The following is a 12,289-nucleotide window of genomic DNA, read 5'->3' as shown; positions in this document are numbered from 1 at the left end:
CACGTACAACGTGCACACGTGAGAAATGACAACACTGCTGGTGCCTTTCGTTTAGACTCTGTATTGTAGGTAATTAACCATGCCGCGGGTACCAGCCACTCAGAAGACACTTTTGACACAAGCCCCGCCCTGTTCGTGCGGGCACGTGCCTTACGTCACTGTAATTTCTGACTTTACATGAATAATTCAACAGCCAGGCCCAACTTGGGCTTGAATTTTGGTAATTTAATTTCCACAAAACTTACAGCCTTGTCGTTGAAAAAAACACATATTATTTTGAAAGGACTCGCACTGCACGCATAATATACGTGTTTGGTTCTACCTCCATGGTTTGAACACCCAAAAGAAGATGTATCAAAGATCTACCCCCTATCGAAGATTTATTACAATGGTGTTAGCAAACCATCCCATCTCGGCGGCTGTACTGGATTTTGTCTTTTAATTTTTATCAGTCAATGGAATATTATTTTTAACAAGCTACATAATGTAATTCTTTTGAACTTTTCAGGCCAATAACTATCGTCAATCGGCCCTCGTCATTGAATCCACTGCCACCAAATTATGGCAGTGTCCCAGCTGGGGTCCGCCTGAGATTTGATCCCCCATTGGAAAATAACGTTTGCTGAAGGAGGATGTTTCAAAAGAGGGCGCTATCGGAAGTACTTTGTACACATTGTGCCATAATGGAAGGGGCGGGACACAGAATCTCCTGCCACGGCAGCAATACACATGTATTGTTATCGTTTTCGTTATCGGGGACCGTGTGGCCTGTGTGAAGGTTTCAAATTGAATTGCAACCGAATAATTATAAATAATACTTCACTGAACATGTACATGTATTCTAAATAATACTGAATCTATTATAAAAAAGAGGGCGCACTTGAAAAATTTGCGGATCATCCAAAATATCTGATTTCTGATAAATAAATAGTTTTCAGTAAGGTTCATAAACATTATCACAAGTTAGCATCCCCTCCCAAAAAAGACATTTGAACTGGAGGGGGGGATATTGTTATTGCTACGACACAGGCTTCATTTGAAGTAACAGGATTTGGAGTAGCTAACCTCCCCGCCCCCCCCCCCCCCCTTTCCAACTTAATTATTTGACATCACGATTTGTGGTGTGGTATTCATACACTTAGTTCATACACTTAATAAGGGAAACCAGACAAAAATACTATTTTCCTATTTTTTTTTTATTGATCGCCAAGTCACTGAATGCACTTACGTTTTATAGACTTGATTTTGATGCTCCCAAACCCAACAGTCAAAATAACATATCAACCACTTCTTATGGATTAACTTATATGAAGGTTTTACTTCTCTTTAAGAAATAAAAAATGATGAAAGTATAAGTTGGTTTGTCAACTTTCGTTTCTTAAATATCAACTTACATATTTTGTTTGTCTTTTAAAAGACGCCATAGTAACAAACACATTAAAAACATCAACTCAATTTATGTATCCAACCAAGTTTCTCAAGTCTTATTGTGAAAAACAACCACCAAAAGATCAATTTTATTTCCGTTTCATATCAGGCAAAATGGAGTGTGGGACACTATTGCGGAGTGGAAAAATTCATCACCCCCCATTACCCTCAAAAGAAAATTGATAACATGGTCGGTCGATTTAATACAACAAATACATTCACTGTACAGCCACAATTAACATCAATTTTAAGTTATTTTATCCAATATTTAACATGATGCGTCTTTTCTCGACTTTGACCTTTTTTATTTAACTGAACTCAACAAGTGTGACTTTCGTTTCCAAGCCCACCCTCTGCACAATTAAGACCATTTTTCATCTTCACAAGTTTCTTTGATGGAATTGGCCAAAATAATCCGACTTGAGATACTTTCTCGTATGTAAAGTACTTTTTAAAGTGCTGCTTAACCACACAAAAAAATGAATTGCAAATTGAGTGCTTGCTTTATGCTTTTTTAGTTTGCTTTCCTGCGAAAGAACTTCCTGTGATTTATACTACTTTCTCCTTTACCCCTTGCTTTCAGGGGATCTTGTACTTTTATAATTTGATTGGCTAGGCATTTAAGAACATAGACAGGGGCAATGCTTGTTTTCATTGTATATGGTTGTTTGTTACGTGCCTTCAAAACAGGCTTACAGGCAGAGGCTAGGAGGACCTGCCATCACTTCTTCTTCTGTGCCTTCTGTGCGGACTTTGTAGTCTTTCCTGATGCCTCCTTCTTAGTGACGCTCTTGATGACACCGACGGCTACGGTCTGTTTCATGTCACGCACAGCAAAGCGACCAAGTGGGGGATACTCAGCAAAAGATTCAACACACATCGGCTTGGATGGTGTCAGGGTAACGATGGCAGCATCACCAGACTTGACGAACTTGGGGTTCTCCTCAAGGGTCTTGCCGGAACGACGATCGCACTTCTCGTGGATCTCTGTGAATTTACATGCGATGTGAGCAGTGTGGCAATCCAACACTGGGGCATATCCGTTGTGGATTTGTCCAGGGTGGTTCAGGATGATGACCTGAAATGAGAAAACAATGGTTTATTAAATGATTTGAACAATTTCCCTTTTGTCTTGGTTCTTTCAAGTCTTTAGGTGGTTTTGATAGTACAGGGGTGGATTTCACAAGAAGTTTGGACCAGCCATACGCTTCTACGTTCTCTCTAGTCTCAAGTAAGAACTAGCTCCAAGTTAGGACTGCCCTTATTCCTTGCATTGATGTTAACATTGGATCGGGGAGTTTTTACCTGTACGTAACCAAATACTTTTTTGCCAATTTAAGTTTATTCAACGACAAAAAAAGTCATGGCTTTTTATGGTGTCTGTCGTGATAAAAGGGGTAATGATTGGAAGCAACAAGCACCCCCCCCCAAATAAAAGCAGAACAAATCCACAGGGCGTATATTTTACCACGCTTCATGGAAACTCTCTTAACACGCAAGACCTTTGCAAAAGTTTTGACTCAGTGGCCGGACAAATAACATTCTGATCTGGGAAGAAAATCTGTACTTTTTTATTTCACTTCTGTTGCTGTCGAGATTTATTTTTTAGTCTTAGAGAAAGGACTCTACTGGGGTTAAAATGTCGGGCCAGCAACAAGATGAACTTTTAGATATGTTTACCTGAGCTTTGAAGGTTTCGGCAGCCTTGGGGGGGTCGTTCTTGCTGTCTCCAGCTACCATACCACGGCGGATATCCTTGACGGAAACGTTCTTCACGTTGAAACCAACGTTGTCACCTGGCAAAGCTTCAGTGAGGGCTTCGTGGTGCATCTCCACAGACTTGACCTCAGTGGTGAGGTTAGCTGGAGCAAAGGTTGCTACAGTACCAGGCTTCAGGATACCAGTCTCAACACGACCGACGGGCACCGTTCCAATACCTTACAAGCAAACAAAGTTACAATTTAATTATATTTTGCTGAAACTTTTTAGAAGGGCAAGGCAACTTCAATTTGCAAAGGGCACTTCCATTGGTAATGTTTAGTCTATGGGAAAATTTTGATGGGGCACCTAGGCCTAGGCAACAGCCTCCACATAAACACAGGCCTGTTTAGTAGTAGACTGCAATAGTTTCAAAAAAATGAAGAATTAATCGTCTACTTTGAAGTAATCCAGCTTCACTGGGCTCCAAAAATTGTTGAGCCACAAGAATACAGTAACAATCCAAACGATACAATTATGCATATAACTAATGCATACCTTCCAGTGCTTACTGTATGTAAATTTGCCTGATGTTAGCAGCGCTATGAAATTGGCCCCAGTTTTGTCTGTTCAATCATTGGGCCACTTGGAAAAGCCTTGGGGTTTGAGGCGATGAACCAATGGACACTTACCTCCGATCTTGTAGACATCCTGGAGGGGGAGACGGAGTGGCTTGTCGGTTGGTCTCTTGGGGGAAGAATGGAATCGAGGGCTTCAAACAGCGTCTTTCCAGAAGCATTTCCTTCTTTACGCTCGATTGACCATCCCTTGTACCATGGCATCTATTAACAAAAGAAAGCACAACGGTTAAAACATCTTAAATTTTAAGGGTTTGGGGTTTTTTTAACCCAATTTTGCCATTATTTTTCTTTAGAAACATTTTCAACCAAATTGCCTTTTTATTTTAAAGTAGCATGTTTGATCACAATTCAGAGTTACTTCTGTGTGGATAGCAAGGAATTGTAAGCTAGGTTTGGACTGGCAAAGCTTCTCTTCCATCAGGAGTTCTGTAAGGTTCAAGGAAAAACTTCCAAGAGCAAGGTTTTCTTCTTTTTAAACTGGAGCCAATGCATTTAATGCCAGTTTCCTTTAAACAAGACACTGCCCATTTAAAGCCATTGTACACTTTCTGAACAGAACAAAAATATTATTTTATTAAATGTTTTTCTTTTTGAGAAAACATTTGTTTAATTATCAAATCTCGATATCGAGAATAACAGATTATTTTGAACACATGTCATGACACCACGAACTGTGCAGAATTAAGGGTGGGTTTTCCCATGTTATTTTCTCCCGACTCCGATTACCGATGAGCTTAAATTGTCAGTTTTTTTATATATTTATTTGTAAGTTAAAGCGGGCCTGATACTTCACAGGAGACAATTGCCTCTATGCCCCTGGTCATTCCTCATTAAGTTCCTCTTTCAAGAAAATGCCTTGGTGCCCTTCTCTAAGCCTTACCCTTCTCCTTTCAAAAACAAACATACAGGCCAGAAAGCGTCTTTGTTTGAATTTTACTAACATAGGTTGATCACTCAGCGCAATCTTCGAAGTGATATTCTTCACTTACCCTCTCAGATGGCTCAATCATGTTGTCTCCATGGAAACCTGATATGGGGACGAAGCAGACAGCCTTGGGGTTGTAACCGACCTTCTTGAGGAAGCCACTTACTTCCTTCGTGATCTCAGCGAATCTTGCCTGTAACAAATTATTTCAAGCCACTTGGTTAGCTGCAGGTATTTTAAAAAAATTACTGTTTAGTTACCGTTTTCAGTTCATTAATCTTTTGGGGGTATGGCGGACAGTATACAGGGATGAGTCATTGCTAACGAAAAAGTCTGAAACTGGGTTACAAATTCTAAGATATGTTGAAATTCTGGCATTTCCACCTTTTGGTAAACTAAGGAGTCATAGATTCTGCAGCACTAAAGAAGTAGGCCAACATTAAAGTCTGAATTCACATAAAAGACTGAAAAATCTCATCCCGGAGTTTTAAGGATGCACTGTTTGGTTTGGGTATGTACAGATAAATTTACCCAAACCTAAAAGTGACATATTCAAATATGCCTTTTTAAGGAACCCTATAAGGGGGCTATGCATACATGAAGATGAGAGAAAAACTTTTCGTCTTTTAACTTGACACGCACACACATTGGAGAATAGCATTTGTTATATTACCTCACTGAAGGGGGGGTCAGTGGTGTCCATCTTGTTGGCACAAACAATGAGTTGTTTTACACCGAGGGTGAAGGCGAGCAGAGCATGTTCACGAGTCTGTCCATTCTTGGAGATACCAGCCTCAAATTCACCAGTTCCTGATGCAACCATGAGGACAGCGCAATCAGCCTGTAAACATCAAAAGAAAACAGATGTATTTTTTGAAATGGATTAGGTTTTTAGAACAGTTTGATTGTTTTAAATCCTGTAAAATGTAGATATTTAAGTTCACAATCAATCTAAGGAGGTAGCTTTTTAGAGACGGTAAGAAAATCTGGTGCGGAAAAACACTTTGAAATTGTTGCGTTTCAATACATACATTAAGTGCACGATAGAATCGAGTACAGGAGAAAAGCATAGACCGTGTCACCTTTTAAGTTGAATAAGACTTGGTTAAAAGAACTGGTTATTGCCAAAGACCAGTAATCTCACTTGGTGGCTCACAATGTTTAATACTATCAAGAGCTCTCCATCGGTCATTACTAAGTAAGTCTTTAAGCAAACAATTGTTTGAGTAATGCCCACGAGATAGAAAACAACTCTAACATCAACTGTGCTTGTATCGTGCTTGTATCATTCTTGCTCAACTTCTTCGTAAGAATTACTTACCTGAGAGGTACCAGTGATCATGTTCTTGATGAAATCACGATGACCTGGGGCATCAATGACGGTGATGTAGAACTTGACAGTCTCAAACTTCCACAGGGCAATGTCGATGGTGATACCACGTTCACGCTCGGCCTTCAGTTTGTCCAAAACCCAGGCATACTTGAAGGAACCTTTTCCCATCTAACAAGCAAAACATTTGAATTGATTTATCTTAAAGTGAGTTTATACAGTTTTGTTTTTTAAAAGTATTTAAATCAGGGTAATTTCATGCATTTGTACAAGTTGACAAGCTAAAAGAAAGTGTTGTGGTGAAGCGACACAGTATGCGACTCGAGACAGGTAGAGTTGTGACCGTTTTGAATGCATTAATGCATTTGAATCTTGGTGGTGAAAGTCGTGTTCTTGTGCAAGAGCTTCTCTTTTGCATGACTTAACAGTACATGTGCCTGCAGGTAGTTGGCTGCCTATGGCAGAGTTCACGCCTGAAATTTCACCGACAACACTGCCTCCATTGCCCTGGTTTTGGCCTTGGTGCCCTTTCAAAAATTTCATACGAAGACTTCAAGATTTTCCAATGGAACTGCTTTTTTCAAAATAAAAATGGTCTTGCCCTCTCAAAGATGAAATTCCAGGCATGTACTTGGGATTCAAGATGATCTTTTCATTGGCACACATTTTTTCCTATAGTCAAAAATGCCTCTCTTTGTCTTCTTAGTTTTGTTTGTTTTATGGTGTTTTGTGGTTTGTTTTTTTATGACACTCGAAATCTCACAACTAGGATGCTCAACCATTGACATTAAGTGTCAACATTATAGACCATGTGACCATTGTTTACAATAAGTGTGACCTTGTACATTCTTTAAGTATTCTGGCAGGCACTGTATTACAGTAGTCCTAAGGGAAAGTTGACATTTTGTGTCATAATTTCTACATAAAATCAAGAGTTTCGAAAGTAACAGCTGGACAAGTTTTTGTGCCCCCTTTCGTCATATCAAAAGTTGATACAAATTGGACAGTGCAATCTCCATAAAATTAAAGATTTTATATTTCCTTCCATTGAGCTATGTACAAATCATGCCTACAGGAAGTCCAGGCTCTGTGGCTCTTTTGTAAACATGTGATGTCACAGGTCACATCATCTATAGAATATTAATCCTTTGCCATTTACCTCCTGGGCTTCCTTCTCGAACTTCTCAATGGCACGCTTGTCGATCCCACCACACTTGTAGATGAGATGACCAGTGGTGGTTGACTTGCCGGAGTCGACATGGCCAATGACGACGATGTTGATGTGAATCTTTTCCTTAGGCATTGTGCTTTTGATTGGTGTTCACCAGTAACTTGGTTGGTAAATTGATATTGTAGAAGGCTGCAAGACAGAAATTATTTAACATTAGTTTTTAATTTATACAAATTTTACTGCCAAATATTTATTTTTTACAGCAATCTTCCCGACCATATGGTGCACAAGTGACGCAACAGCTTTAACAATTCAGGGATATCAACATACACAAGCGGTTTGGCCAGAAAAACATTGTGTAATCCACTGGTCACACTTCATTCAAAATACACCATGAGTCCTACAAAAATAAAAGTTTAAGAGCACCTTTAAATTTTTGTTTTAGGCCTTTTTTTCTCTTGTAGTTAAGTGGTTTATGATAGACAGTAAGAACTGTTGACAAGTTTTTCACCCTCGAAAATATGTGCGCCATTTTAAAAAAAATTAGCCAAAAATTCCAATCCATAATTTGGAAATTCGAGTGTGCCATGGATTACTGAATGCATGAATGAATTAATTAGCACATCAATTGATATGTAATACCAGAACCCTGTTTTCAAAGGGTAGGTAATATTTTGTGCAATATTTTCTCTGAAAATGGGTAAGAAGCAATGCTTTAATCATAGAAGCACTGTCGAGCAGTCCACGTTCAACTCAGAAAAGATGTTATCTATTTTGATGTGTCATTGCTTGCAGTTAACATTTATAAGTTTAAGTTTATATATTTAAGTTTCTCAGGCATTTACAAGCAACCTTTGGAAAAAAAAAAATTAACATACTAGGCACTTGGTTTGTTTTTATACCTGGGGGAAAATAATTTGTTGGGAGATATACTCTTTCATACACCAATAAGTCACAATGCAAATAGCAACTTGTACTAGAGGTTATTTATGTTTCATTTAGAATTTCAATTAAATTCTAAAATCATCAAGCTCAGCAGCTAATCACAGTTAGTATACTTTGGCATTGAGTACATGTCTCACATCAAAAATATGCCTGTCTAGAATGGTTCGATGCCATTTTGTAATAATCATACTATGTTGCATAATTGCTAGTCATTCGATAAGTCTGTAGTGCACTAAACTGTGAAATCTGGGCAAAGAGCAAGAAAGCCTAACATGACAAAATGCTAACTATTCATTTACAGTTGTGCATTAATTGCCAGTAACATTCAGCACAAAAACTAATCAAAGAAAACATGCAGTTTCATAATGCCCTATGGCCAAGGCTCTAGTAATTTGCACACAATTATGAAATAACAGAGAACAGCTTAAACTGTGGTGAAATTTGCACATTATGAAATAGTGGAGGATCTTTTTTTGGCTTGTTTTTAGCTGAAGAATTCAACCTTATGTTTTCACTTTAGTATTACCATTGTTTCCTGTAAATTTCATACATTTGTATTTCCTTGTTAAAAATACAGAGTTAAGAAATCCTTACAAACAAATAAGCTATACCTAAACATTACTTGACTGCCCCTACTTACATTTGCACATCTACCTCAAAGATAAACTTTGTGAAATACAGTTATTTATTCTTCGTTGTATAAATTTAGAGTAGACAAAGGAATAATTCCTAAATTCTTTTTCACTTTGGGCCTCGCAAAACATGCATGACATGATTCAGTCACTGCAACTTCTGTGTAAAAATACCACATGGTTTTGGATTGAACAAAGAAAAAGTGATTAGCAAACTGCAACATCCAACAAATCATTGCTTTCAAGTCCAAAGCAATGTTTTAAAAAAAATACAAACTAAACCATCTTTAATCTACATCAAAAAACTTGTTCACCTATAAGTTTTTCAGTTAATTGTTCGGGTGTGCCAACCAGTTTAAGACTGTTGCACAGGAATTCATCATCAACTTGTCTACGTACTACATCGAACATCGAATCCAAGGAAGCCGATATCAACAACCCCAAATTATTACTACATATTTCCTATCCTTGCTATAGATTATTAATTTCAATTGTTTTGTTCTAATTTCTCAATATACTTAACATTCATTCAGACTGCACTCGCTCATCTCTCACTCACTGCAATTGGCAATATGGCATGCATTATGTTTGATGTTCGAGAAACAAAAATATTTTAACTGTTTTTTACTGTTTCAATTTGGTCAACATTGAGCAGTTGAGATGATTTAAGTAGACGCCACAATTACCAGACAGCCATTTAATCTGTCTTGCTGTCTACGTAATATCAGCGGTAAGGTGTCTAGTTACAATGATGAGTGGGCTTTAGCCACAAGGACAAGACAAGTTTGCACCTTCCACAAATAACAAAATGGCCTAAAACTACTAATGTAACAACAATCAAAAACCAAATTCCAATAACATAACTTATTAGTTGGACATGTAATACAAACCAGTTCACTAGAATTATATAATTAATAATGGTTAGGTTAAAATAAAATATTTAATTTGACAAAGACGTCACAAGAATGTCACATGTAAATGAGCCAAAGCCCAAATACCGGTGAAACATATTTTACTAAATTTATCATTTTTTCAAATTACAGAAAAAAAATACGCAAACCCATGTTTTCTATGTCCTTCAACGTATCTGCCGATAACATCTACGTTACATGATGGATGATAAAAACCTGAAATTTAAAGGGATAAAAAATCGTACTGACCACCAATAATGAAACGCTTACATACCTGATCCGCCACGTATGAAAAGGACCGAAGCAAAGGCAATCATGTGGCATTTATACTGACAGGGAGGGGTTGCATGTATTGACGTCATACTCGCAATTGACGACCCCCTGAAACATTGCGCAATGGTCATGCAGTGTGGGGCAATGATACAACCTCGTTTGCAAAAACATCAACGTTTTCTGCTATGATTCCCAAAATCAAACACAAATTTCTCAAAAGTGAACAATAATGTACGTGTACAATATTTATGAACCATTATTCCCTGATAACATCAAATTTCAAGACGAACAGTTTAAAAACAAACGGAAAATTTGCATTTTTATAAAAGGATCCTAGGCAGTGAGTCCGTCCCCACAACAACAGCAAGCCAGGGGACGAGAGTGATAAAGAGCCCGGCGGCAGCCATTGGCCCTTTCGAAACAACGGCATTGTGGGCTTAGGCTCCGCCTTAAGCGTATACTTCGGTACGGGACTTCAACCATGCGGAACGAGCGTGAGCCCAACCCCAAACCATGGTTTAGCAAAGGGCCGTGGCTTGTGGCCTTATCTGGCGTCACGCCGGAAGACTTTGCTCCCCGCATGCGTGTCAGACACGATGATTGTTATACACTGAAATGATGATGTGACCATTGTTTGAAGGAGGGGGAATCCCATGCCCTGGCTAAATGGGGGAGGGGAAGGGGGATGGGGATGGGGGGGGGGGGGTACTCATAACGCCCAAACAGACCCGTGTGGCATGGCACACGCGCTTTTTTTTCTTACACCCACTTCGGTGATGAATGTTTCCGCGATGAACCATCATTGTGACGAACCATGACTAACGTTTCTTCAAACCCCACCACCAAAGTTCTGTTTATTTCCCAGAATAACCCCAAGTTCGCTAAAATCATGTATCATAGGAGGAATTAAATCCAGAGCTATCAAGCACGGGCATTGACCAAGGAACTTTGTAGGCTCTGTTTTCCGAGTCCTACATAAATTGTTCAATTATCTTGGAAATAAAGCGGTCCAGTTTTGTCCTTCCTACAGAAACAAATTAATTACCTTGTTCATTCCAAACAAAGTTAATTTAAAAACATTTCTTGGAAAAATAAGGCGAAACGTCATTAACCCATCCACTATTTAGGTGTGTAATCTTCAATGAAGTTTTATTAAGACTTTAGAGTAGAGATCTATCATTAAAAATAACAAGATTTTATTTGAAAAACGAACGCAAACGTAAACAGATCAGTTTAATATAGTTAACATTCTAAAACAAAAGGTGAACATTTACTAGAAGTACAAAAATAATGGCCAATTTAGTAATTATTCCGTTTTTCATTAATATTATTTTATTTTCAGAATGCGAGTAGTGAGGTTATACTCAGGGACGATTTACAGGGGCGGCAATGCCTTTGGTTTCAATCACATCAATGTGATGAGGAATACAATACTTTTCGGTGATTATAATTAAAGGAACACGTTGCATTGGATCGGTCGAGTTGATCTTTGAAAAGCGTTTGTAACCGTTTGTTATAAAATGCATATAATTAGAAAGATAATTTAAAAGTAGAATATAATTATCCACACAAGTATCACTCGAAATTGCGTGGTTTTCCTCTCACCTCGTCGACAAAGTCGGCCATTTATACGAGTCAAAAATTTGACTTCCATAAATGGCCGCCCGCGTTAGTTTGCAAAGTAAAAGGAAAACCACGCAATTTCGAGGCAAATATGTATCATGGATCATTGTATTCTAATATGTATTCTAACATCTTTCCAACCATGTATTTTACAACAAACGGTTACAAACGCTTTTTATAGACCAACTCGTCCGATCCAAGGCAACGTGTTCCTTTAATGTGATGAGGAATACAATACTTTTCGTCATGCGATGATTATGAGTAAAGTATAAGAGCAAGGAACAGACAAACCATTAATGTAAAACCAAAAGTTTGGGGAATCTAAAAACAACACCCGTCCTTTACATCCCAAACGCTACAGCGCCCTCTCGTGGTTATTAACCATCCCCAAGAAAACACAATTATTTTGTTCTGTTTTTTGACAACCCTCATCTGATAAGCCACTTATTATGCAACTGAAAGCACACACATTAATTGTGCAACAAGGGTGTTTTTTCGTTCATTATTCTCTTGCAACTTTGATGACCAATTGAGACCAAATTTTCACAGGTTTGTTATTTTATGTTGGGAAACACCAAATGAAACTGGTCTTTGACAGTCCACCAAAGGTGTCCAGTGCCTTTAAGGGAGTTGCACATTTTTTATTTCAAATAGCAAATTACAAAATACTAATTTATCCCAAAGATCATGTGGGCTGACTTAAGCTAAAGGT

General features: G+C 38.2%; 1 protein-coding gene across 1 annotated transcript; it reads right to left on the bottom strand.

The window, feature by feature from the left end:
- Positions 1 to 1,179: 1,179 nt before the first annotated feature.
- Positions 1,180 to 7,414, bottom strand: LOC139949646 (elongation factor 1-alpha-like). Its single transcript, XM_071948099.1, is given in 8 exon segments — positions 1,180 to 2,506; positions 3,109 to 3,365; positions 3,819 to 3,881; positions 3,884 to 3,968; positions 4,757 to 4,885; positions 5,366 to 5,533; positions 6,014 to 6,193; positions 7,182 to 7,414. Coding segments are annotated over 8 exon segments (1,383 nt in total). The 5' UTR covers positions 7,326 to 7,414; the 3' UTR covers positions 1,180 to 2,149.
- Positions 7,415 to 12,289: the final 4,875 nt, after the last annotated feature.

Source organism: Asterias amurensis, chromosome 17, assembly GCF_032118995.1.
Source record: "Asterias amurensis chromosome 17, ASM3211899v1".
Lineage (NCBI taxonomy): Eukaryota > Metazoa > Echinodermata > Asteroidea > Forcipulatida > Asteriidae > Asterias > Asterias amurensis.
This window is presented reverse-complemented; position numbering and strand designations above follow the sequence as displayed.